General features: G+C 44.8%; 1 protein-coding gene across 2 annotated transcripts in view; it reads right to left on the bottom strand.

The window, feature by feature from the left end:
• LOC122541813 (palmitoyltransferase ZDHHC13) overlaps window positions 1-23,994 on the bottom strand; it is a 35,420-nt gene extending 11,426 nt beyond the window's left edge. The window contains exons 1-7 of one of the 2 annotated variants that reach the window (XM_043678825.2): window positions 23,837-23,994; window positions 17,497-17,632; window positions 14,392-14,502; window positions 12,643-12,775; window positions 7,927-8,105; window positions 3,170-3,243; window positions 578-740 (exon numbers count right to left, since the gene is read on the bottom strand). In XM_043678825.2, coding sequence (XP_043534760.2) covers window positions 578-740; window positions 3,170-3,243; window positions 7,927-8,105; window positions 12,643-12,775; window positions 14,392-14,502; window positions 17,497-17,632; window positions 23,837-23,966 — 926 coding nt within the window. In that variant the 5' untranslated portion in view covers window positions 23,967-23,994. Of the gene's footprint in view, window positions 1-577; window positions 741-3,169; window positions 3,244-7,926; window positions 8,106-12,642; window positions 12,776-14,391; window positions 14,571-17,496; window positions 17,634-23,836 lie in introns of those variants that run through there. The other variant, XM_043678826.2, reaches the window with a different exon arrangement.
• Between the last annotated feature and the right edge of the window lie 532 nt (window positions 23,995-24,526).

Raw genomic sequence — 24,526 nt, 5'->3', positions numbered from 1 at the left:
CTGGATGCAATTCGATTGGTCAAACTATCAATCTTGAAGCAAGACACACTTTATTCATACACTATAGTTAAAATACAACAAAAGAAAGAAGAAATTGGAATAACTTAACTCAATTGGAAAACTTAACAGAATAACAGATGACTTCACTACTGAACAGTAACTGGTCCAATATAGTAACACCTCATGTACACACCCTTGGCAAAGGCAAATTCAGTAAAATTGATTGTCTCACCGGCAATTCTCCAGACCAGGAGAAAAAAAACCCCATCAAGACAAAGTAGTAGGGAGAGATGTAGTGTAGCTTCCAAATCCAGCTTCAAGACCCCAGCAACTGCTACTGAAAACCTAAAACTAAAATTCCTGGTTCTGTGGGAGCCTGACCCCATTTATTCAGGCTGCTTCTATTGTTCCAACTTTAAAAAAAGACCCAAGGCCTCACAACCAGTTTACTTTATTAGATTCAAACAGACAGCTCGAAACCTCTGTCTTCAAACCTCTCTTCAACAAAAAAAGGGACAAAATACACCTCTTAAAGCTATAGTATTATCACACAAGCCCAGAAAAAAGGTTTTCCTACCTGGAAAGGTGAGAAATACGGTGATACTGGAAAAAGACTGTTCTGCCAAGGACGGCAAAAGCAATGAGACTGAAAACTCCCCCATATTCCCCGAGATAACTCGCGATAAGGAAGACAATTGCACTCAGGACTCCTGGGAGTAGCAGACAGCTGTAGTACAGTCCTAAAAGTCAAAGGATGAAAAGGCCAGCATTATTACCTTTTCTTGAATATTGCAGCATAGCAAGAGGCCATTTAGTGCAAGGTGCCTAAGCTAGCAGGAGGTACGTCAACATCACAATGTGTTCCTAGTCGAACAACTAATTGTGAACTAATAACTCAGCAATACAGGTTCAGGTCACACTTTGGCAGCTGGGGACAAATGCATTAAATCTGAAACTTAAAAGGCAAATGAATGTGGATTGTATCAATGACCCATCTTGGTTCACTATCCTTCAGGGAAGGAAATAGATTCCTTATAGTGTGGAAGCAGGGCATTCAGCCCACCGAATATGCATTGACCCTCCGAAGAGCATTCTATCCAAATCCAATCCCCTACTTTATCCCCTTTTCCCCTTGCATTTCCCTGTGGAAGGAAACCAGAGACACAGGGAGAATGTGCAAACGTCACACAGGAGCAGCCCATTGTATCTGTACCAACCAAAATAAAAAAGAACCAAACTGCCATCCTTACCTGGTCTGGCCTACTCATGACTCCAGACCTACAGCAACGTGGTTGATTCTTAACTACCCTTTCAGGATAACATTCCCCAATCATTACAACAGAAAATATGGTTTCCCACCCCCACAGCACACTTCTTATTGATTCAAAGTTCCCTTTCAACCTGCTGTATTTTCTACCCATCGTTGCTCCACCAGTGGCAACTGAGAAAGCTGCAGTACTTTGAAGTAATTCACTTAAGGTGCTTTGACATTACACAAGGTAAGGGACGGACTACTGTCCCCGCACAAAGAGGATTCGGGATTCCATCAGGTTCCATTACAGGAATCCCAATCCACCTAACCTACACTAAGGGCAAGTGTCCAGTCAGACGCTTCCAAAGGAGAAAGTGAGGACTGCAGATGCGGGAGATCACAGTCGAGAGTGTGGTGCTGGAAAAGCACAGCAGGTCAGGCAGCATCTGAGGAGCAGAAGAGTCGATGTTTTGGGCAAGAGCCCTTCATTAGGACCTGCTTTTCCAACACCCCACTCGCAACTTCCAAAGGAGCTCAGAGGGAGAACTGGTCAGCACACATTGGTGGCCCAGGTAGAGGAGAAGATAGATTATTCCAAGAATCTTCTTTGTTTTTCAGGTAACGTTGTTCCATCAATCAGTGTGGAGGGATGTGGTATTGCATCGTGAGGAGTGATCAGTGTGATAGAAACTAAACAGAACACCCTCTCACATTCACTCGTTAAGCTTTGACAAAGGGTCAGTTAGACTCAAAACGTCAGCTCTTTTCTCTCCTTACAGATGCTGCCAGACCTGCTGAGATTTTCCAGCATTTTCTCTTTTGGTTTCAGATTCCAGCATCTTGTTTTTGTTAAGAGTCAACCACATTGCTCTGGGTCTGGAGTCATATATAGACGGGTAAGGACAGCAGATCTCTTGTCTGATTTAAGAATTAAGATTCTTAATTGAAGACTTTTGCTGAATTAAAATTCTACCATCTGCCATCGTGGATCTGAACCTGGGAGCTTGGGAGATGACTCCAAGTCTTGGTATTAACAGTTTAGTGATAGTACCATAGAGTCATACAGTAAGGAAACAGACTCTTCGGTCCAACCCGTCCATACTGACCAGATATCTTAACCCTAATCTAGTCCCATTTGCCAGCACTTGGCCCATATCCCTCTAAACCTTTCCTATTCATATACCCATTCAAATACCTTTTAAATGTTGTTTTTGTACCAGCCTCCACCACTTCCTCTGGCAGCTCATTCCATATACATACCACCCTCCAGGTGAAGATTTGCCCCTTAGATCTCTTTTATATCTTTCCCCTCTCACCTTAAACTTATGTCCTCTAGTTCTGGACACCCCCACCCCAGGGAAAAGACCTTGTCTACTCACCCTATCCATGCCCCTCATGATTTTATAAACCTCTATAAAGCTCACCACTCAGCCTCCAATGCTCCAGGGAAAACAGTGCCAGCCTATTCAGCCTCTCCCTCTAGCTCAAATCCTCCAACCCTGGCAACATCCTTGTAAACCACTAGACTATCAATTCCCCACCGAGAGGCTCTACCACACTTACTGCTGGAAAATATCAGAATAATTGCTGAGTTGGTCTGATTGTCCACATCATTCCTCAGTCATCGAGTCCTGGGAAGGGCCTCGAATCTGGATCTTCTGCCTCAGAGACTGCACAAGGCATCCCCATTGGAAATAAGCACAATTTTCATTACATACTAACGTTACCTCAGCTTTCTCTCCACTGCCAGACCTGCTGAGTTTTGCCAGCTATTTTTTTTTTTGTTTATAATCATTGTCAAATGAATCTAACTCCTGCTCTGCATAGCTCTGACAGCTGGTGATTTGTTGTCATCACCAAAGCATTTCTTACACTCTATTCGTAAAGAGTCAAACCAACTTTCGTCACTGCAGTTACCAATTGGTTCCTTGGGCTTTCCAGTCTGTGATTCCTCACTGAACTTGTTCAGAAGTTTTGTTACCTCCTGGTGTCTGTAAGAAACACAAATTATCATTGAGATATGTCAAAACGAAAAATTGGTTGATTAAGTTTTCCACTTTACAAGTTGCTGTGCTACTATTTTAACTGATCACGGGGGACAGATTTTCTGATATACTCAAACTGAAGACAAAGCATCATTACGTGCTAGGACTCTGGTGGTACAGTGGTAGTGCTCCTACCTCAGGGTTCACATCCAAATGCCTTTAAGATTTATTCTGTCCTGTTTCAAGAGGGGTAAACCTAGTGTCGAGATGTTTTCTCCACAGAATGTAGAGTAAACAGCTTTCTGATTTTTAAAAGGTGGACAGAAGAAACATGATTGAGTGGAGTCAGGCTCACACAGATGGAGAGTGTTGGGGTTTGGGAATTGAAGCTGCTAGATACAGCTCTCTCTCTCTACTGCTGCAAAAGCTCGAGTTCTGTCTCTGCTACTAGATGCTGTCGGTGTTCTTTCTCCTGGCCTGGAGGAGACAGCCAATCAGGGAAATCGGTTTTGCTGAATTTGCCTTTGCCAAGGGTGTGTTTATGGGATGCTGCTACATTAGAACAGTTGAGGAATAGTAGTTATTTTGTTAAGTATTCCAAGTTAAAGTTTTGTCAAGAGTTTTGATTTGTATTTTAACTGTGGTGTAAATAAAATGTGTTTAGCTTGAACCTAAATAGTTTGACCAGTTGAATCACGTCTACACTCACCTTTAAATAAGATAAAGATTAGAGTCTAAGCTCTGTTCTTGATATATTTTGAGGGGGTTTGGTCTGGTTCATAACACGGGGAGATATGTTGTAACAAGTCTGAACGTGTTGATTTAAAAGGTTCTATGATTGCTAGTTTGGTTATTTGTGACATTACAGATTGATTCCAACTCTTTCCAGAATAATTTATCAACATTTTATCACCTCTTTCCAATCTCTCTATTGCCAGCTCCATAAGGTCACTTCTTTAGGAGTGAGGGTGTTTCCAGTGACAAAGGGTTTTGGGCAGGGTATAAAATTGGTGATTTCTTTTCCCCCGTATCCATATCAGAAATAGAACAACATCCTTGCTTTGGGGCGAGGCCTTTTTGGGAAGGAGAAATCCATTGGTCCGATCGTAAACGTGAAAGCTACAAATTCGGGAAACCCAGGGTGGTGATGGGATACTCTCAGCTCAGAAATGAGAAACACTCAATGAAAAAACAATGGAAGATAAGAGTAGACTTTATGGTTCAGAGTTTGTCAGTTGCTGTCAGGTACACAGTCAGGCAAGTGGTCCATGGATTAGTTTGAGAATCATTTCTCTTTTCCCGGAGTTAAATTGACACCACTACTGCTATTCTAATACAATCAAGGAAATAGATTCTTGCACATTTCCCTCCCATGACAGTAAATAAGCTGATGACAGATACTGGAAGCTACCTTTCCTGTTTGACTGGCCTTTGAGGGTAACTCTGGTGACAAGCTACAAATTAGAAGAATTACAGCAAATGTTGTTTTCACCAGCACCTTATCAACCGGCCCATGCTTAATAAACCAGCAAAGATTGTACACCTCAAATACCGGGACGTTTACTGTATTATTCTGTTCAATTATTCTAGTTTGTTTAATTTATTTACCTCAATATAAACACACTTTATATTCAATTGAATGGCCACATGAAATTACAGCATTTGATTCAATTTCAAATCAATTTCTGCTCAAATATTGTGATGTCCGAGTTAGTTGAAGATGAGAGTGAGAAGAGAGTGAGAAGACTCTTTGCTGGTAAGAGGCAAAGTTGATTATTTAGGTGATTTATGTTGGAAATAAAGTGTAACAGCAATGTGTATACTTTATGTTTTAAATACTTAGTGTGCGTTATCACATTGTTTACGCGGACCTTCTGATGGATGGGAATAGTTGATCAACCACCATACTGGTCCCAATAGTGTTGGTTATTAAAAGGTTTACTGTAAAACTTAATGAAGCCTTTCGGGGACTTTTGTTCAATAAACTATTAGGGAAGTACTCATCAACTCAGTGTTCTTCTCAATTTACAGAACCTGGGACAGCTGGGAAGCTGAATGAAGGGATGTTTGACTGAGCCAGTAACACGCTCTGATTCCATCTGATTCTTCCCAGCTCCTTCCATCAGGCACATCTCTTCCTATCCTCCAGCATATACCTCCATATCACCTGGAATTAAACAGAACGGAATGGAGACTATTTCCAGCTTTGTCAGTACTGTGTGAAGGCGTTTCTGTTCACTCTGACATTAAGGCTATTTAATGTTCTCAAAATTAAATGGTCTTTCAGACCACATCAAAGTAGATATCAATAATGGCAGTGACCCTACCTGCATTAGGCTTTGTGTTCAAGGGTCACTGTAGTGATTCGAGTCCCGAATGTCTGGCTAACCCTTCGATGTGGTACCGAGAGAGTGCTGCACTGTCAGCAGTGCGGGAGTTTGGAAGAACGAGCTAACCTAATGTATTGTCTCTCCTCTAAGATGGGTACTATGCAGAAAATAGTCGAGTGCTCACTTAGCATTTCCACAGCACTCATCCATTCACCGACGTCAGTGGATTATTGGGTTACGTATCTCACTGATGCTAGTGGAATCTCAGTTTTCCCAAATTAACTACTGCAATATGTATAATGGCAAGGGTTACCTCATTGGTTTCCAAACAGTTTAGGATATTCTGAGGAGACAACAGGCATTTGGAGGAATAAGACTAGGCTATTTTGGTCCCTCAGGCCTGCTCTGCCATTTCGTATGGTTACGACTAATCAAACAATTCAGTGCCTTTATCCACATTACTTCCAAAACCCGCTATGACATGAGTAATCAGAATTTGATCAATCTCTACTCTGAACGTACTCAAAGATGAGTTTCCACATTAATCAGGGATAGAGCATTTCAAAGATTCTTAACCCTCCATGTAAAAGCGAAATTTGTCCTTATCTCAATCCTAAATGGCATCGCCCTTATTTTTAAACTGTATCAAAAGCAGAAATTGCTGGAAAAGCTCAGCAGGTCTGGCAGCATCTGTGGAGAGAAATCAGAGTTAACCTTTCTGGTCATGTGACCCTCCCTGTGTCCCCTGGGTCCAGACTCCACAGCTAGGGCAAACTCAGATCTACCCTGGCCACCCCTTCAATTATTTTGTAGGTTTCGATGAGATCAATAGAATGATAAATCCGAGCACCGTCTTTGTTAATGCTGCTTTAACTCTTGAATAATTAGTTTGATTGATTGTCTTGTAGATTTGTTTGTTTCTCACTTCAGAATTTGCTTTCTCAGATTTCTCAGAATCACTTCTTTGAGCTGTGTTACAATCACCAAAATATTAGACAGAGTCAAGTCAGCAACATGCTAAATTAACGTCACCAGGCAGCTTCAGCGTCAGGCAGCACTTGGAAGAGAAAAGATGTGCTTTTCATATTGCCCGTTGCATAAGCACTAGACTTTAAACCAATGAAGTTATTTTTAAAAGTGTTGTCACTTGTTGGAAGGTAGGGAACGTAGCAGCTTATTTGTACTGGGCAAACTGCCATAAACAACAAGGTGATCGTAACCAGGCAAGGAGTACTGGAGGACTGCAGATGCTGGAGATCAGAGTCGAAAGTGTGGCACTGGAAAAACACAGCAGGTCAGGCAGCAGCTGAGGAGCAGGAGAGTCCGCGTTTTGGGAATAATCAGGAATTCCTGATGAAGGGCTTATGCCTGAAACTTCGACTCTCCAGCTCCTCGGATGCTGCCTGATCTGCTGTGCTTTTCCAGCACCAACTCTTCCATCATAACCAGGCAGTCTGGTTTGTGCAGTGTTGATCTGATGGTAGCCAGGCCAGCTCCATCATGCACTTTCATAGAGATCGAGCCCTGGTCCCTGGCGCTGCGAGGCAGCAGGGCTAACCACGGAGCCACTGTGAAGCACTGCTCCTCTTCAATGTAGTGCTGTGGGCTTTTTAACATCCACTCAGGTAGACAGATGGGGACTCGAATTAACATCTCACCCAAAAAGGCCCTCTTGTGATGTTGTGCTGGTGCCCCTACTTCAGGGCTGGGAGGCTGGCTTCAAGTCCCACCTGCTCCAGAGGTGTGCAATAACATCTCTGAACAGCTCAGTTAGAAAAGTAGGTTAGATTAAAAAAGAAACACTTCAGCCAAAAGATAGCACTTTTGTCAGTGTGGCACTCCTTCAGTGCTGGACTGCAATATTGACATAGACTTCCATGCTCAAGAGTCAAAAAAATGTGTGGTGCTGGAAAAGCACAGCTGGTCAGGCAGCATCCGAGGAGCAGGAGAGTCGATATTTCGAGCTCTTCATCAGGTATTCCTGATGAAGAGCTTACACTCGAAACATCGATTCTCCTGCTCCTCAGATGCTGCCTGACCGGCTGTGCTTTTCCAGCAACACACTCTTTGACTTTGATCTCCAGCATCTGCAGTCCTCACTTTCTGTGCTCGAGTCCTGGGGAGCTGGAGTTGAACCCAGAATCTCTCAATTCAGAGGCAAACGTGCTAGGAACAGGGCCATTGCTGACTGGACTGTGTTCAGATCAGGAGTTGGCACAATGCTGTGTCTTCAGGACGAGCCGCGTGGTAAGACATTAAAAGGCGAGTGCCACGTCTGCCCCTTTCCAGACAGGACAATGGCGCGCAATTTTCCCAGAAGAGCTCAGGCATTGGGAACGCTCACGAAGCCACGACCAACCTGTGAGTCTTGCCTTGCTTGGCGAGTTCCAGCGGGGTCAGCCCGTCCTTGTTCCGCAGCTGGAGGAGAGAGAAGCCAGCCTCCATCGTCAGCAGCCAGCAAATGGCGGCCGAACCCGTCTGAGCCGCTACGTGCATGGGAACCATCCCCCACATGTCAGCCGCATCGACCCGGCACCTCTAGGTGAGAAAAGGCAGGTTCATTAACGCAGGGTGCAAGAAGAGAAATTGCTGCAAAAGTTCAGCAGGTCTGGGGAGTGAAATGGTTAACTGAGCTTTCCCTCCACAGGTGCTGCCCGACCAGCTGAGCTTTTCCAGCAATTTCTGTTTTTGTTTCTGTTTTCCAGAATCAATGTTTATTAGCAGAGCAGACTGACAGTCATCATCTGGCCCCACCCCCACTTCAAAGCATCTTCCCTTCAGCCAGGAAATGATGCAATATAAGGAGAGATTGTTTGTTCCGATGGCAGCTTTAAACCGCCTGGTTTTCCAGGTTGCTTGGTTCTGTTCCAAGTTGAAAACCTTTGCTATCACTCCAAGTGAAACGGGAGGAGATGTTGGTGCAGCGGTAATATCACTAGTCTAGTATAAAAGCAAATTACTGCGGATGCTGGAACCTGAAAACCAAAAGAGAAAATGGTGGAAAATCTCAGCAGGTCTGGCAGCATCTGTAAGGAGAGAAAAGAGCTGACGTTTCGAGTCTAATTGACCCTTTGTGAAAGCTTGGGAGAATGGGTTCAAATCTCTCCTCCTTCTCCACCCCCAATGGAGGACAGTATTGATTAACAAGTATGGAATTATAGAACTAGTCTCATTGAAGGTGATCGTGGCAACAACTATTGTCAATTGTTGGAAAAAATCAGCTCCCCACTTGGAGAGGGGATCTGCTCTCCTTGTGTGTTCTCGCCGACATGTGACTCCTGACTCTCAGTGACACCACTGACTTTTCAGAGCTCCCTCGGATGACTGAGCAAGCCATTGACGTCCACTTTCCCATGAAATAATACTAGGGAAAAGAAAGGCACCAAAATCCACCCCCTTCCCATACGCATTGTCCAATGAATGATCCAAACCAGGATATGTCCTCAAGATGATTGCTGACGTGCGACCTTTGACATTTAGCATCTGACCTCCAGATGGCCCCTTTGTTCAAATCTGTCTCTAATTTACCAGCTTCAACAGAACAAGGTCATTCAGTCCATTTCCAAAATGAATCATACCCTCTCTCACAACCTTGCTTCAACAATAAGCCCACTCTTAATGAGATGAGGAGGGGATCCTGTGGTAGTCTCTTTACCTCTGGATCAGAAGGCACACCTTTCTCAGAGCTGTCCTGTAACATGCCTGAACAAGTTCGTAGAAAAATATTTAAAAGACACAAGGCAGGGTCACTGGACCCGACCTGTTAATGAGAGTTTCTCTCCACGGATTCTGCCAGACTTACTGAGTGTTTCAAGCAATTTCTGTTTTTGTTTCTAATTTCCAACACCCACAGTTCTTTCAGTTTATCGAAGACTTAAGGACATCGGTTACTGTGTAACCCTGAGCTTCCTAAGCCCTCTGTACAAATGTCATTCTCCCCTCTCCCTTACAGGCTACTTTTGATTAAAAGTGAGTGTTTTTGAAAAACAGAAAGTAAGCTCTATATGAAAGCGACGTGCAAGGAATATCACTTCTCTTTTACATAGTTTGGTACAGCATGGAAACAGACAGGTTGTCCAACTGTTCTACATCAGTGTTTATGCTCAATAAGAGACGCTTACTCTCTCTCTAAAGCTACCAACACGTTGTGAGCCTAACCTCCCTCTTCATTCTCTGAGGGAATGAGTTCAGCATTTCAGCTCTTGTCAGGGTCAAACACAATTTCTTCGGAGTTCCTTATTGGATTTCATTAGCGACTATAGTCTGCCTACAAACGATATCTTCACGATATTCACCTCATCAAGGGGGCTGGAAACTGCAGTTGGCTTGACAGTTGGTTTGTGAAACTGAATGACACCAACAGCGTGGTTTAGTTCCCACTCCAGCTGAGGTTACCATGGAGGATCCCCCTTCTCAACCTCTCCCCTCACCTGAGGCAGGATGACCCTCGGGGTAACAAACCCAAATAAGCAGACACAAGTCCAGAGACTCTAGCCACATTACCATATATCAAAGACATCTCAGAAATGACTTCCAGACTACTCTTACCCCTTGGCATCGTGGTAGCCCATAAACCTACCAAAACACTGAAGCTGTGGCTAATGAAACTAAAGAAGCTTATACAAACAACCAGCAACACAAATATCATTTACAAAATACCATGCAAGGACTTTAACGAACACTACATCGGACAGACAGGCAGAAAACTAGCCACCGGAATACACGAACACCAACTGGCCACCAAAAGTCATGACTCACTATCACTAGTATCCTTACATACAGACGAGGACCACTTGGACTGGGACAACACATCCATCCTAGGACAGGCTAAACTGAGACACAAATGGGAATTCCTCGAGGCCTGGCATTTAAACTGGAACTCCAACAATAAACACATTGATTTGGACTCCCATTTACCAACCTCTGAGAAAAAGAACCAGAAATGATATCACCCATCGTAACAGACACATAAATAGATCACGTGACACAACACCAGCGCTTCCCCGGAGGCTCACTGACGAGGTTACCTAGCACGGTGACAAACGTCTGAAGACGAACCTTCCAGCTCAGCGAGCAAACTTATAACCTGAACCACCTTCAGTCGTTTCTCCCTAATGAGCAAGCAGCCTTATGGACCTGGAGGACTTTGGCGATATCACTTCTGCCTTATCAAAAGCTTCCAAAAGAAACACCTATCAGGTCAAACCTCATCTGTCTTATGGAGGTATGTAAAATCATGAGGGGTACAGATAGGGTTAACAGTGGGTATCTTTTCCCTAGGAGGGGGGGATTTCAAGCCTCACGGGCACACTTTTAAGGTGAGAGGAAAAACATCCAAAAAATACACGAGGGATAAATTCTTTTACACCAAGGGTGGTTCGCGTGGGGAATGAACTTTGAGGCAATGCTGGAAGCGGGTACAGTTATAACATTTAAAAGACACTTCAATAAGTACATGAACAGGATATGTTTGGAGGGATATGGGCCAGGGGGAGGCAGGTGGGACTAGTTTAGTTTGGGATTATGGTAGGCATGGACTGGTTGGGCCGAAGGGTCTGTTTCCGTGCTGGATGACTCTGTCACCTTTATCTCCTTCGGGGATTCGAGATATGAGAAGAGCTGCCCCCTTTATGTTGGTAAAATGCCTTTTCTCACTGACCGCCATTAGAAGAATTGATCTATTGATTTTAAAATAAGCCCCATTACCTTAATATGCATTATTTATCAACATGTCTGGTCAATATAGACTCATCCAGGACAGAAATCATAGGGAGCAGTCTGGTGAAAAAGGATTGATCCAACATCCTCTGACCAACCTCATTCGGCAGTAAGTAACTTTATGATGATAGAGGTTAAAAGGTCAAAGGTTGTCAGGACCCAGCGCGAAACAGACCGGGGAGTCAGTCAATAACAATTCTTATCGAGGTAAGTTAAGAGCCATTGTGACAGGACCAACTTTGCCTGGTGTACAGAGATACATAGGCAGATTGTTGCACACTGTTTACACATGGAAACACTGACAGTATAGATACAGACCGCAAGAGAATGAACTGCGGGGGCACAGTGGCTCAGTGGTTAGCACAACTGCCTCACAGTGCCAGGGACCCGGGTTCGATTCCAGCCTCGGGCAACTGTCCGTGTGGAGTTTGCACATTCTCCTGTGTCTGTGCGGGTTTCCTCCGGGCGCTCTGGGTTCCTCCCACAGTCTAAAGATGTGCAGGTTAGGTTGGTTAACCACAGGAAATACAGAGTTACTGGGATAAGGCAGGGGGATGCTCTTCAGAGGATTGGTGTGATCTTGATGGGCCAAATGGCCCGCTTCAACACTGCAGGGATTCTATGAATTGGGAGGGAAGTAGAGGGATACAACAGTTACCAATGTGGGACAAGATATCAGCCTGAAGTTGGCAAACTGCTACAAAATACCAACGCTACAAAAAAATCAATGGGAAAGAGGGTCTGCCAATTGGGCCAAATTTCCAGGAGACGGCACTGGCATGATGGGCTGACTGGCCTCTTGCAATGAGAGATTTGATATCATAGCAAACCAAACAAAAAAAATCTATGAGATACAAGCTAAAACCAACCTCTCTATACCTGCTGGTGGGGAATCTGAAATACAGCTGTAGCTGAGGTGGAAAACCTCACAACTTTTAAAAGTATAGGTAACCCCTGCTTTTCGAACTTTTGCTTTATGCCATCTTGCTTGTATGGAAGACCTACGTTACTATCAGTTTTCGGGAATCCAAAGAGGATTGGTGAAATTTTCCCCCATAAATCATGCATCTTCGATTTTAAGCCATTTTCAGCTAAAGAGAGGTTTTTTGAGAACACTTTACCATTGGGTAGCGGGGGTGGGGGATATCTGTACTTGGATGAGCTCTTGAACTGTGGATAACATTTAAGGGTAAGGGCCAAGTGATGGGAAGTGTAGATAAGTCAGTGCAGGCTGGATGGGCCAAAGGGCCTTTCCGGTTTGTACGAATCCACGGCACAGACCCACACTGCCCAACTTCCACGGGAGGTTCAGACCGAGCTCCTTCTGTCGGCCATTCTTTGGTGGAAGATTACTCACCCCGCCCCGCAGCAAGTATCTGATGACATCCTCGTTGCCGATGGAGGCTGCAGTGTGCAGCGGTGTCTGCAGGAACCTGTCCGGCTCACGGAAGTCAAACCGACCCATTTCTTCAAGGTAACGGATCGCGGCTCTGTGGGCAGAAGAGAGTGCGGTCACCACCTGAGGGGAGGGAGTGGGCACCGATCAACACGCGGGAAAGCGGCCGTGCTAACCTTACTTTCACATAGCGCCTTTAACATGTCTGCTTCACAGAAAGGTCAGTGGGCAACAGCAGTCACAAAGGAGTAATCAGCATAGGGCCCTGCTTTTTAAGGAGCATCTGTTTTATATTCACTGGTGGGAAGTGGGTGTCACTGGCTGGGCCCAGCGTTTATTACCCATCCCCAGTTGCCCCTTGAGAAGGTGCGGGTAAGCTGCCTTCTTGAACCGCAGCAGTCCAAGTGTTGTAGATCGACCCACAATGCCCTGACGGAGGGGGGGGGGTTCCAGGATTTTGACCCAGCGATAGTGAAGGAACAGTGATACACAGCAAGCCTTTCACAAACCCGCACCTGACAACGGGACCCAGGAGTGCAGCCGTTGGTCAAATATTCCAGATAATCACGAAGTAACACATAACCACAGTAAACACTGACCATGAGAGGCTTCGAGACATCAACATCGCTCAAGGAGTCTTCATAAAAACATCAACACACCTCCGAAGCCCAACGTAAAAGACACACAGTGACTAAGAGAAATACAATGCAGGAGTTTACAATCACTATTATACTTTATAGACGGTGGCTCAGCGGTTAGCACAGATGCCTCATGGTGCCAGGGTCCCAGGTTCGATTCCAGCCTCTCATGACAGTCTGTCTGGAATCTGCCCATTCTCCCCATGTCTGTGTGGGTTTCCTCCAGGTGCTCCGGTTTCCTCACACAGGTCCAAAGTGATACAGATTAGGTGGATTGACCAGGATTATGGGGATTGGGTGGGTCTGGGTGGGATGCTCTTTGGAGTGTCAGTGTGGACTCGATGGGCTGAATGACCTGCTCCCACACTGAAGAGATTTTAATGATTTACATTATAAATACTCAATATTTGAGGTATATAATTTGCGCCCCCTCATAAGGGTGTTGGTTAAAACAAAATTTGCTGCATTTCCAAGTCAAGATGGTGAGTGGCTAGGAGGGAAAGTTGAAGATGGTGGTGTTACTGTGTATCTGCTGCCCTTGTGTTACTAGGTGGTTTTGGAAGGTGCAGCCCGAGGATGTCTGCAGTGCATCTTGTAGATGGTACACACTGCTGCTACCAAGCCTCGGTATTGAAGGGATGGGGCACCAAACAAGCGGGCTGCTTTATCCTGGATGGTGTCAGGTTTCTTCAGTGTTGTTAGAGTTACACCTATTCAGGTAAGTGGGGAGTACCCCATCACACTTGGACCTTGTAGGTGGTGGATAAGCTTTGGGGAGACTATGGGAAATTCCATAATTCTATGAGTAAGTAGATGAGTTACTCAGGAGGAAATTCCAGACACAGGGAAGGGTGATGCCACCAAACGACAGGAAATCAACAATGGGAATTCCTCCCCGATCCTGACCAGATAACACCAGCCCAATCCATAATGGCGACATTGAAACGCCCCCTACATTGCTACTCCCTGGAATTTCCCCGCACACCCTATTCTGACACGCTGATGGGATAGAAGGGGCCTGAGGCTGGGTGGCCCCAGGTGAGCAGGATGGCCTGTGAATATCAATACTTACACACTGCCACCAGACACGGCCTGGTGAAGGGCTGTCTTCCCTTGGTAATCCAGTGCTGCCACATTCGCCCCGCTCTTCACCATTTGATGCATAATGCACAGCGCCCCACGCCTGCAGTGAGCAAGGAAGGAGGAGAGACCCTGGTTTGAGTCATTCTGCATGTACAGGTAAAAGTAAACCTACAATTTAAAAAAAAACAAAATGGGTAGAGAGTGGGAGGGAGGCAGGCTGGGGTAAAGGCAGGTCTGAGTGGAGGAACGGACTGGGATAGAAGCTCTTCTTTCAAGTTCAGCAGCTGACAGGGAAGCCAAATGGAATGTTGTCCTGTATTCCAAAGGAAATGGAACTTAAAAGTCAGTAAGTTTTGCTGATACTACATGAGGCACTGGTCAGACCACAGTTGCAATACCATCAACAGTTTGGGCCCCTTACCTAAGGGTAGGTATACTGGCATTGAGGCAACTCAGAGAAGGTTCACTAGACTGCTACCTGGGATGGAGAGAATGTCTGATTAGGAGTGGTTGAGTAGGTTGGGCCTGTACTCATTGGAATATACAAGATTCTGAGAGAACTTGACAAGGGAGATATGGGAAGGACGTTTTCCCATGTTGGAGTGTCTCAGACCAGAGAATATAATCTCAGAATAAGGGGTTGCACATTTAAAACAGAGCCAAGAAGGAACCCTCCCCTCACAGGTTTATGAACATGTTGTATTTTTACCACAGAGGGTGTTGAGGTCAGTTCATAAAGTATATTTAAGGTTGAAATGGACAGTTTGGGCATCAAGGGTTAGGAGTGAAAGGCAGGAAAGTGGATTGGAGGATTGTAAGATCCAGGATGGGACCATTTGTCACAGCAGATGCGTCGCAGACGATTAGCCAGTGCCCTTTGACCGCCGAGCATATCTAAACTATATAAAATTGTCGTTATATTGGTTAAGGTAGTATTTGCGTTGTTTCAGTAACAACTTATTTTCGTTACAGGAGAGTTTTTTTTTTGAAATGGTGAAGTCCTTGGTACCTAATCCCAGACCACAGTGTATCCAGTGTGCTAGGAGAGAATGTTTTCCTGAAGTTAGAATTAGGGGCTGTTTCATTCATTTGGCACAAAATATGCATAGGCATATTGCTGCAGTAACTCGTCAGTACAACACTGATCCTGATTCTGCTTTAAAAGCAAAAACGATGATAATTGCTTTGGCTTTTGTGCCACTTACTGACCTTGATACCTACGTAGAAGCACTCGCAGACTTTGTGCCTCAGCAACTACAACCAATACTAGATTGGTTTGAATTTAATTACATTGGACTCTACAATAGACATGGCAATTATGGAGATTTTTAAAATATATTTCCTTTTTCTGGTTAAAGTTTGTAACTCATTTTTATATATAAACCAATAAAATGATATTTATTTTATTTTTTTTAAATCAATATGTGGTACGCATTTGTATAAATAAAAGGGATGGAGAAGGATGAAAGAACAGGCGGGAGGGAAAACAATCACTACATATATATATATATATATATTTCGGGTGGTGAATAGTCTCCAGAGGTCAAACGGCCCCAGTGGAGAAACTCTGGTGGAGAACTAGTGGGCGGCACGGTGGCACAGTGGTTAGCACTGCTGCCTCACAGCGCCAGAGACCCGGGTTCAATTCCCGCCTCAGGCAACTGACTGTGTGGAGTTTGCACGTTCTCCCCGTGTCTGCGTGGGTTTCCTCCGGGTGCTCCGGTTTCCTCCCACAGTCCAAAGATGTGCAGGTCAGGTGAATTGGCCATGCTAAATTGCCCGTAGTGTTAGGTAGGGGGTAAATGTAGGGGTATGGGTGGGTTTTGTTTCGGCGGGTCGGTGTGGACTTGTTGGGCCGAAGGGCCTGTTTCCACACTGTAAGTAATCTAATCTAATCTAAAAAAACTGGCAGTGGCTAATTACTGGCGGCAAATCTGCCGCGGTGAATCGTCACCAACCCATCAGATCAGCCGTGATCTCCTTGAATGGCAGAGAAGATTCAATGGGCTGAATGCCCGACTTCTACTCCTAGGTTTACGGTCCCCTGGAGTGGAGACCTGGAACAAGAAAATAGATCCTGGAGATTGCATCCAGACCATTCAGAAATGAAGCACTTCTTCAAAGAGCACTGGGCATCTGGAACTCTTTGACAGAGACTTGGTGATGACAGAGGTCAGTTCTAAACTTTATCACAAAGTAGAACTACATTTTCTTTTTCAGCAAACCTGGGACAAGATGCGTAACAAAGGCAAGCAGGGTCAAGATGGAGATCAGGAGGAAGTGAGGTCAGCAGATGCTGGAGATCAAAGTCGAGAGTGTGTTGCTGGAAAAGCACAGCAGGTCAGGCAACACCTTTCCTGATGAAGGGCTCCGGCCCGAAACGTCGATCCTCTTGCTCCTCGGATGCTGCCTGACCTGCTGTGCTTTTCCAGCAACACACTCTTGACTCAAGATGCAGATCAGTCACGACCGAACTGAACAGTGGAATAAGTTCTAAATGCCAAATGACCAACCACCTGCTTTTCTGTATGTATGTTCGTGGAAATAAAGAGTGCAAAGTTCTGATAAAGGTCTTTTACAGGCTGTCTGAATTTTATTTAATACTTCATTTGTGACATTCCATCTTATGAACCTCCCCAAGGCAGAACCATTAACAACATGAGTAAATACGGTCTTTTCCCTAGGGTGGGGGAGTCCAGAACTAGAGGGCATAGGTTTAGGGTGAGAGGGGGAAGATTTAAAAGAGGCCTAAGGGGCAGCTTTTTCACGAAGAGGGTGGTGTATGCATGGAATGAGCTGCCAGAGGAAGTGGTGGAAGCTGGTACAATTGCAACATTTAAAAGGCATCTGGATGGGCATATGGATAGGAAGGGTTTAGAGCGAAATGGGCCGGGTGCTGGGAAACAGGAATAGATTAGATTAGAATATCTGGTCAGCAAGAACGAGTTGGATTGAAGGGTCTGTTTCCATGCTGACAACTCTAGGACTGTAAATAGTCCTGTTAGTTGCCCTGGAAACAACAGGTGGCCATTTTGTCTGTCTGTCTTCAGATGTTAGGTGGTTGACAGCCCCCTCTACAGGAATCCATACTCACCTGCAGGCAAAATGAAAGGGTGTCTCTCCAGCATCATTGGGAATGTTGCTGTCTGCCCCATGTTCCAGTAGTAGGTAGGACAACGCCTTGTGGCCACGGTATGCTGCATGGTGAAGTGGAGTAAACCCATGCCAACCTCGAGAGACAGAGAGGAGCGGGAGAAACAGAGCATTACTGAATGCAGCAAATACAGGACAATCAGTGCCAGCCAGAGAACACTCATCTCAGAGTAACAAGGTTCAAGTTCCTACTCCTAGGTTCAAGCATCATAATCAAGGTGAAGTACTGAGGTAGTGCTGCACTGTTGGAGGTGCCCAATACCTGATGGAATGCTAAACAGAGGCACCCCCTAACTTTCTTAGTGGATGTAAAAAAAAATTCCACATGGCACCAGTTTGAAGACCAGCAGCGTATCCCTAACATCGCAGATAAAAGACTCTCTGATCATTAGCACTTTGCTGTCAGGGGGGGGGGGGGGGGGGGGGGGGGGGGGGGGAGAAGGGGGTGCCCAATTTCCTCTCCTATAACAGTGACTATGTTTCAAAAAGTACATAATTGGCTGTGAAGTGCAATATCAATGCTAGCCCCTCTCTTTCAGGATGTGCAGAGTCAATTTCCCCAGTCAATGTAAAAGGACTTGTAATGAGAAAACAGAGTGTGTGTTAAATAACAGAATTGTCCTGGCAAACACTGATATCTCCATGCCTTGAGACAGGCTGCTGCTCTATTTTAATTGAGGGGAGATGGGGTAGAAAACAGCAACAAGTCAAGAGGCAGATAGTGGAAAAAGGCTTGTGAAGGAGGGGAAACTCTTTTGCAACAGTCTGTTTCTGGCATAAAATGTTTAGCTTATTAGCATACAGCACTGCCATCTCGTGGTGAAAACTGGATTTGCAAAACGAGGCACATGATGTTTTAAAGATTAAAGATTTAAAATGTATCCACCAATTTAGAACATAGAACAATACAACGCAGAACAGGCCCTGGACGTTGCACCAAAACATAGAGGGCCAAACATTTCTCTTTGATTCAAATTCATTTGATTTAGCTCACCTATTAACTTAGACTTTGAGTAGCAAAACACAAACTGTGCTTGAACTAAACTGTCCTGTGCAAACAAATGAACTTCAACATTTTGTGTTTAACATGATGTCTTAAAATTAGAAAATAGTGAATTACATTAATCGTAAATGAGTCTGCCCTACAATGCTCCAGAGCCACACTGCTTCTTGAAGTCTGTCTCTTGTAGATATCCATTTTTCATTGCTCTGCCATTGGCATCCATGTCTCGAGCTGCCTGCATTTTCAGCTCTGGAATTCCCTGCCAATACTTCCTTGGTCATCCCTCTTCCCTCCTTGAAGATGCTTCTTAAACACCTAACTTTTTGACTGAGCCTTTGTTACTTGGCTCTATGAACATTTTGTTTAATAACCAGTTCTCAGGGAGGGTCACTCGACCAGAGACATTAATGCTGATTTCTCTCCACAGATGCTGCCAGACCTGCTGAGCTTTTCCATCAGCTTCTGTTTTTGGATCCACATTACTTTGTTTCATTTAAGTCCCATGCCCTCATGGTTCTATCCACAGCCAAGCTGTGCTTCCTTTCAGATCCATTCAACTTTAAGAACAACCAAGACAGAGTCATAGAGATGTACAGCACGGAAACAGACCCTTCAGTCCAATCCGTCCAACCACATATCCCAACCTAATCTAGTCCCACCTGCCAGCACCCGACCCATATCCCTCCAAACCCTTCCTATTCATATACCCATCCAAATGCCTCTTAAAATTTGCAATTATACCAGCCTCCACCACTTCCTCTGGCAGCACATTCCATACCCATACCACCCTCTGCGTGAAAAAGTTGCCCCTTAGGTCTCTTTTATATCTTTCCCCTCTCACCCTAAACCTATGGCCCCTAGCTCTGAACTCCCCCACCCCAGGGAAAAGACTTTGTCTATTTATCCTATCCATGCGCCTCATAATTTTGTAAACCTCTATGAAAGGTCACCCCTCAGCCTCCGACGCTCCAGGGAAAACAGCCCCAGCCTGTTCAGCCTCTCCCTGTAGCTCAGATCCTCCAACCCTGGCAACATCCTTGTAAACCTTTTCTGAACCCTTTCAAGTTTCACAACATCTTTCCGATAGGAAGGAGACCAGAATTGCACGCAATATTCCAACAGTGGCCTAACCAATGTCCTGTACAGCCGCAACATGACCTCCCAACTCCTGTACTCAATACTTTGACCAATAAGGGAAAGCATACCAAATACGCCTTCTTCACTATCCTATCTACCTGCGACTCCACTTTCAAGGAGCTATCAACCTGCACTCCAAGGTCCCTTTGTTCAGCAACACTCCCTAGGACCTTACCATTAAGTGTATAAGTCCTGCTAAGATTTGCTTTCCAAAATGCAGAACCTCACATTTATCTGAATTAAACTCCATCTGCCACTGCTCAGCCCATTGGCCCATCTGGCCCAGATCCTGTTGTAATCTGAGGTAACCCTCTTCGCTGTCCACTACACCTCCAATTTTGGTGTCATCTGCAAACTTACTAACTGTACCTCTTATGCTCGCATCCAAATCATTTATGTAAATGACAAAAAGTAGAGGGCCCAGCACCAATCCTTGTGGCACTCCACTGGTCACAGGCCTCCAGTCTGAAAAACAACCCTCCACCACCACCCTCTGTCTTCTACCTTTGAGCCAGTTCTGTATCCAAATGGCTAGTTCTCCCTGTATTCCATGAGATCTAACCTTGCTAATCAGTCTCCCATGGGGAACCCTGTCGAACGCCTTACTGAAGTCCGTATAGATCACATCTACTGCTCTGCCCTCATCAATCTTCTTTGTTACTTCTTCAGAAAACTCAATCAAGTTTGTGAGGCATGATTTCCCACGCACAAAGCCATGTTGACTATCCCGAATCAGTCCTTGCCTTTCCAAATACATGTACATCCTGTCCCTCAGGATTCCCTCCAACAACTTGCCCACCACCGAGGTCAGGCTCACCTGTCTATTGTTTCCTGGCTTGTCTTTACTGCCCTTCTTAAACAGTGGCACCACATTTGCCAACCTCCAGCCTTCTAGCACCTCACCTGTGACTATTGATGATACAAATATCTCAGCAAGAGGCCCAGCAATCACTTCTCTAGCTTCCCACAGAATTCTCAAGTACACCTGATCAGGTCCTGGGGATTTATCCACCTTTAACCGTTTCAAGACATACAGCACTTTCTCCTCTGTAATCTGGACATTTTGCGAGTTGTCACCATCTATTTCCCTACAGTCTATATCTTCCATATCCTTTTCCACAGTAAATACTGATGCAAAATATTAATTTAGTACCTCCCCCATTTTTTGTGGTTCCACACAAAGGCCGCCTTGCTGATCTTTGAGGGACCCTATTCTCTCCCTAGTTACCCTTTTGTCCTTAATATATTTGTAAAAGCCCTTTGGATTCTCCTTAATTCTATTTGCCAAAGCTATCTCATGTACCCGTTTTGCCCTCCTGATTTCCCTCTTAAGTATACTCCTACTTTCTTTATACTCCTCTAAGGATTCACTCGATCTATTCTGTCTATACCTGACATATGCTTCCTTCTTTTTCTTAACCAAACCCTCAATTTCTTTAGTCACATCTTTCTTTGTTACACAGTTGGCACCTTCCACCTGGAATGCAGGACAATATTTGATTACCAATCGCCTAATATGTACCTCAACATGCTGCTACAATTAGTAACCTCTTGTTGCAGAACCTGATATATTTACCTACCCCTATGGAGTACAGGGTACTTACACAAACTACTCACTCCGAACTGGAGTTCATCCAAAACTCACTGTCCCGTCTTTACTCACAACACCTGTTCACCCATCACCTCTGTCCTCACTGATCTACATTCCCAGTCAGAAAACACCTCATCCTCCCTTTGAAATCTTTCTGGGGAGGGGGTGCCCACTAACTCTAATCTCTTTTAGCCCCATAGCCCTCTGGGATAGTTGGCCTGTTGAAGGTCTGATTTTCCTTGCTCTGTTACCAAGGTCCACACTTCTAACTGCTTCAACCTTATCCCCTCATACACTCTCCCCAAATCTCTCTACCTTGTAATCTCCTTTGGCACGCTCTTAACGCAACGACCACTGGCTTAAGCAACATGATGTCAAATTCTGCTTTACGGAGACAGTTAATGGAGTGGCAGCTCAATGGGAGTTGTTGCTGTAGTATATCTCATGGTCTTACAAAGTGAGTTTGGACGATCATAGAGACCGACAGTCAGACAGCAGGTAAACAGACCCTCGGTCCAACCAGTCCATGCCCACCATGTTCCCAAACTAAACTAGTCCCACCTACCGGCGCTTGGCCCATATCCCTCCAAACCTTTCTTATTCATGAACGTATCTAAATATCTTTTAAATATTGTAACTGTACCTGCATCCGTCACTTCCTCTGAAAGTTCATTCCATACACGATCCAAACAGTGTCAAAATAATTGCCTCTCATGTCTTTATCAAATCGTTTCTCTCACCTTAAAAATATGCCCACTAGTCTTGAAATCCCCCACCCTAGGGAAAGGACACCTTATCTGCACATCTGAAGGGAAGCAGGGCTATGGGGAACGCCCCAGCAACCAATGAACTGCCCTTGCACAGAGCTGACACTGACTGGATGGTCTTCTCCAAAGCACCACTCAATCCAGGATTGTAACTTGGTCTTCTGCGTTAAAAACCAAGGACCCCCGAAGTTACAAACTACAGAACCCGGTCATTAAGTTAACACTGGCAGTTCACACAGGGGCCGTACTGGGAGTCACTGTGCCACAGCATGCACTAGCATCAATGAAAGAATGAAATGTTTGGAGCAAAAGCTTGATTGTGGAGGCTGCTACTATTCAACTAAAGTATTGAATAGACGCTCCAGCTCTCTGATCATGGCATCATTTGGAGAGGAACCAGGTGTCCTTGACAAAACCTTTCTGAAATACTAATCCAGTGACAATGACCCCCGTTCCAATCTCCATAATCACAACTCTACTTCCAGAATCATTTTCAAAACATTCCATTATCCATTCATTAGGTACGGGCATCACTGGCTGGGCCAGTAGCTTTTGCCCATTCTGAGCTCCCTTGGAAAAGATGTTGGTGAACCACCTTCCTGAACCCCTGCAGTCTGGGATGGGATGGGATAGATACAGGTGCAGATACACTCTCTCCATCACCTTTGACTATCATCTTAAACCTGTGTCCCTTCTGGTGACCAACCCAGCTCTGAATAGAACCAAATCTTCCTTATGAAAAATGTCTTGCAAAAATCTACACTTTTAAACTGACCTCACTGTCCCCATCAACCACTCTCAGGACAAGGGCAGCACAGACTTGAAACTGAGTAAAGTTCCCTCTACTCTTTTAAGCTGAAATTAAGGTACTCTCCATACTGTCCCCAAACACTTTCAGGACAAGCACAGCACAGACTAGAAACGGAGTAAAATTATTTTAAACTGAAATTAAAGCTCCCTCTACATTATCCCCATTAAATACTTGCAGGCAAGGACACTACAGGCTAGAAAGCGAGTAAAGCTTCCTCTACTCTTTTAAACTGAACTTAAAGCTTCCTCCACATTGTCCCCACCAAACAGTCCAAGGACAAGGATAACATGGGGTAAAGCTACCTGTCCTCTGAACTGAAATTAAAGCCCTCCGTAACACTGTCCCATTAAAAACACTCTCAGGACAAGTACAGGCTGGAGTTAGATACTGAGTTAAACTCCCTCCAATCTTTTCAAATGAAAGGAAAGCCTCCTCCACACATTCCCAACAAACACTGCCAGGACAAGTACAACATGTAGCTAGATACAGGGTAAAGCTACCTTTACTCCTTTAAACTAAAGCTCGTTCTACTTTTTTAAAAAAATTCAGAGGAAAGATCCCTCCTCTTGTAAACTGAAAGTAAAGCAAAGTCAAACACCCCACTGAAAAACACAGCATTGGGTCAGATACAGAGAATAACACCTTCTACTCTCTTAAACTAAAGCGCTCTCTCTCTCTCTCTGCTCACTGTGTAGAACCGAGCTTTGTCAATTCACTGGGAAGCCTTGTGGGGAGCTCATCTTCAAATCGACCACGCTGCCGACCATAGGAACAGGCCACGGCAGAGCGAATTGATCCGGCGGGGGGGCAAATTCTCAAAGAGAGGATTACACTGTCGCCACATTTCTCTCTCTCTCATACATATACACAAGGGAAAGAGTGTTTTGGAGGAGGGAAGCCAAGCTGCAGAAGACTCTAAGGGGTTCAAGGGGAGAGGCTGCTGTGTCATGTCAGGGTCTTGATGTCCCTTACCTCTGGCACTCAGCACAGTCCGGTCTTGTTGCAACCAGCGGGCACATTGCTGCAAGTCACCCCTGGTCAGCGCTTCAGAGAAAGCGGAGCCTGGAGCCGCCCAGTGAGACGGAGGGGCTACAGGCTGCATCGAGAGTTCCAGCCCAGCTCCAGCCCTAATCCCCAGCTCCCGGAAACAAAAATAATTAAATAAATTGACACCTTTTTTTTTAAAAAAAACACACAGTTTGCAGAATTGTAACCCCAGCAAAAAGAAACACTCGGTCGGCAAGAATTTTATTTTGGGATTGAATAAGGCTTCTAAAACAAAATAAATATACATTTTTTTAACGTTTTTATTGATCAGCTGAGACTTGTTCAATAATCTTTCCAATATTTCGCGTTGGACGGTCCACTACTCAAATCAATGCTCTTGTTGATTATCTTTATGATTTTAATTGAAAAGGAGAGTTAAATAGATTAAATTTACAGAAAAGGAAGTGGAGTCTCACCCGATCATGTAATAAAATTTCTCAGCAGGTTGATGAGGAAAATAGGTTAATAGTAATAATTAAAAATAGTGAATGAACCTTCCCCTCACTCAGGATCATGCTTTGGTGCCAGTCACAACAACTTACATTTAGATTAGATTAGATTACTTACAGTGTGGAAACAGGCCCTTCGGCCCAACAAGTCCACACCGACCCACCG

This window comes from Chiloscyllium plagiosum, unplaced genomic scaffold, assembly GCF_037043375.1.
Source record: "Chiloscyllium plagiosum isolate Xiang-an unplaced genomic scaffold, Cpla_swu_hap1 HiC_scaffold_43, whole genome shotgun sequence".
Taxonomy (NCBI): domain Eukaryota; kingdom Metazoa; phylum Chordata; class Chondrichthyes; order Orectolobiformes; family Hemiscylliidae; genus Chiloscyllium; species Chiloscyllium plagiosum.
Note: the sequence above shows the minus strand (reverse complement) of the source record. Positions and strands in the feature narration are given on the sequence as shown.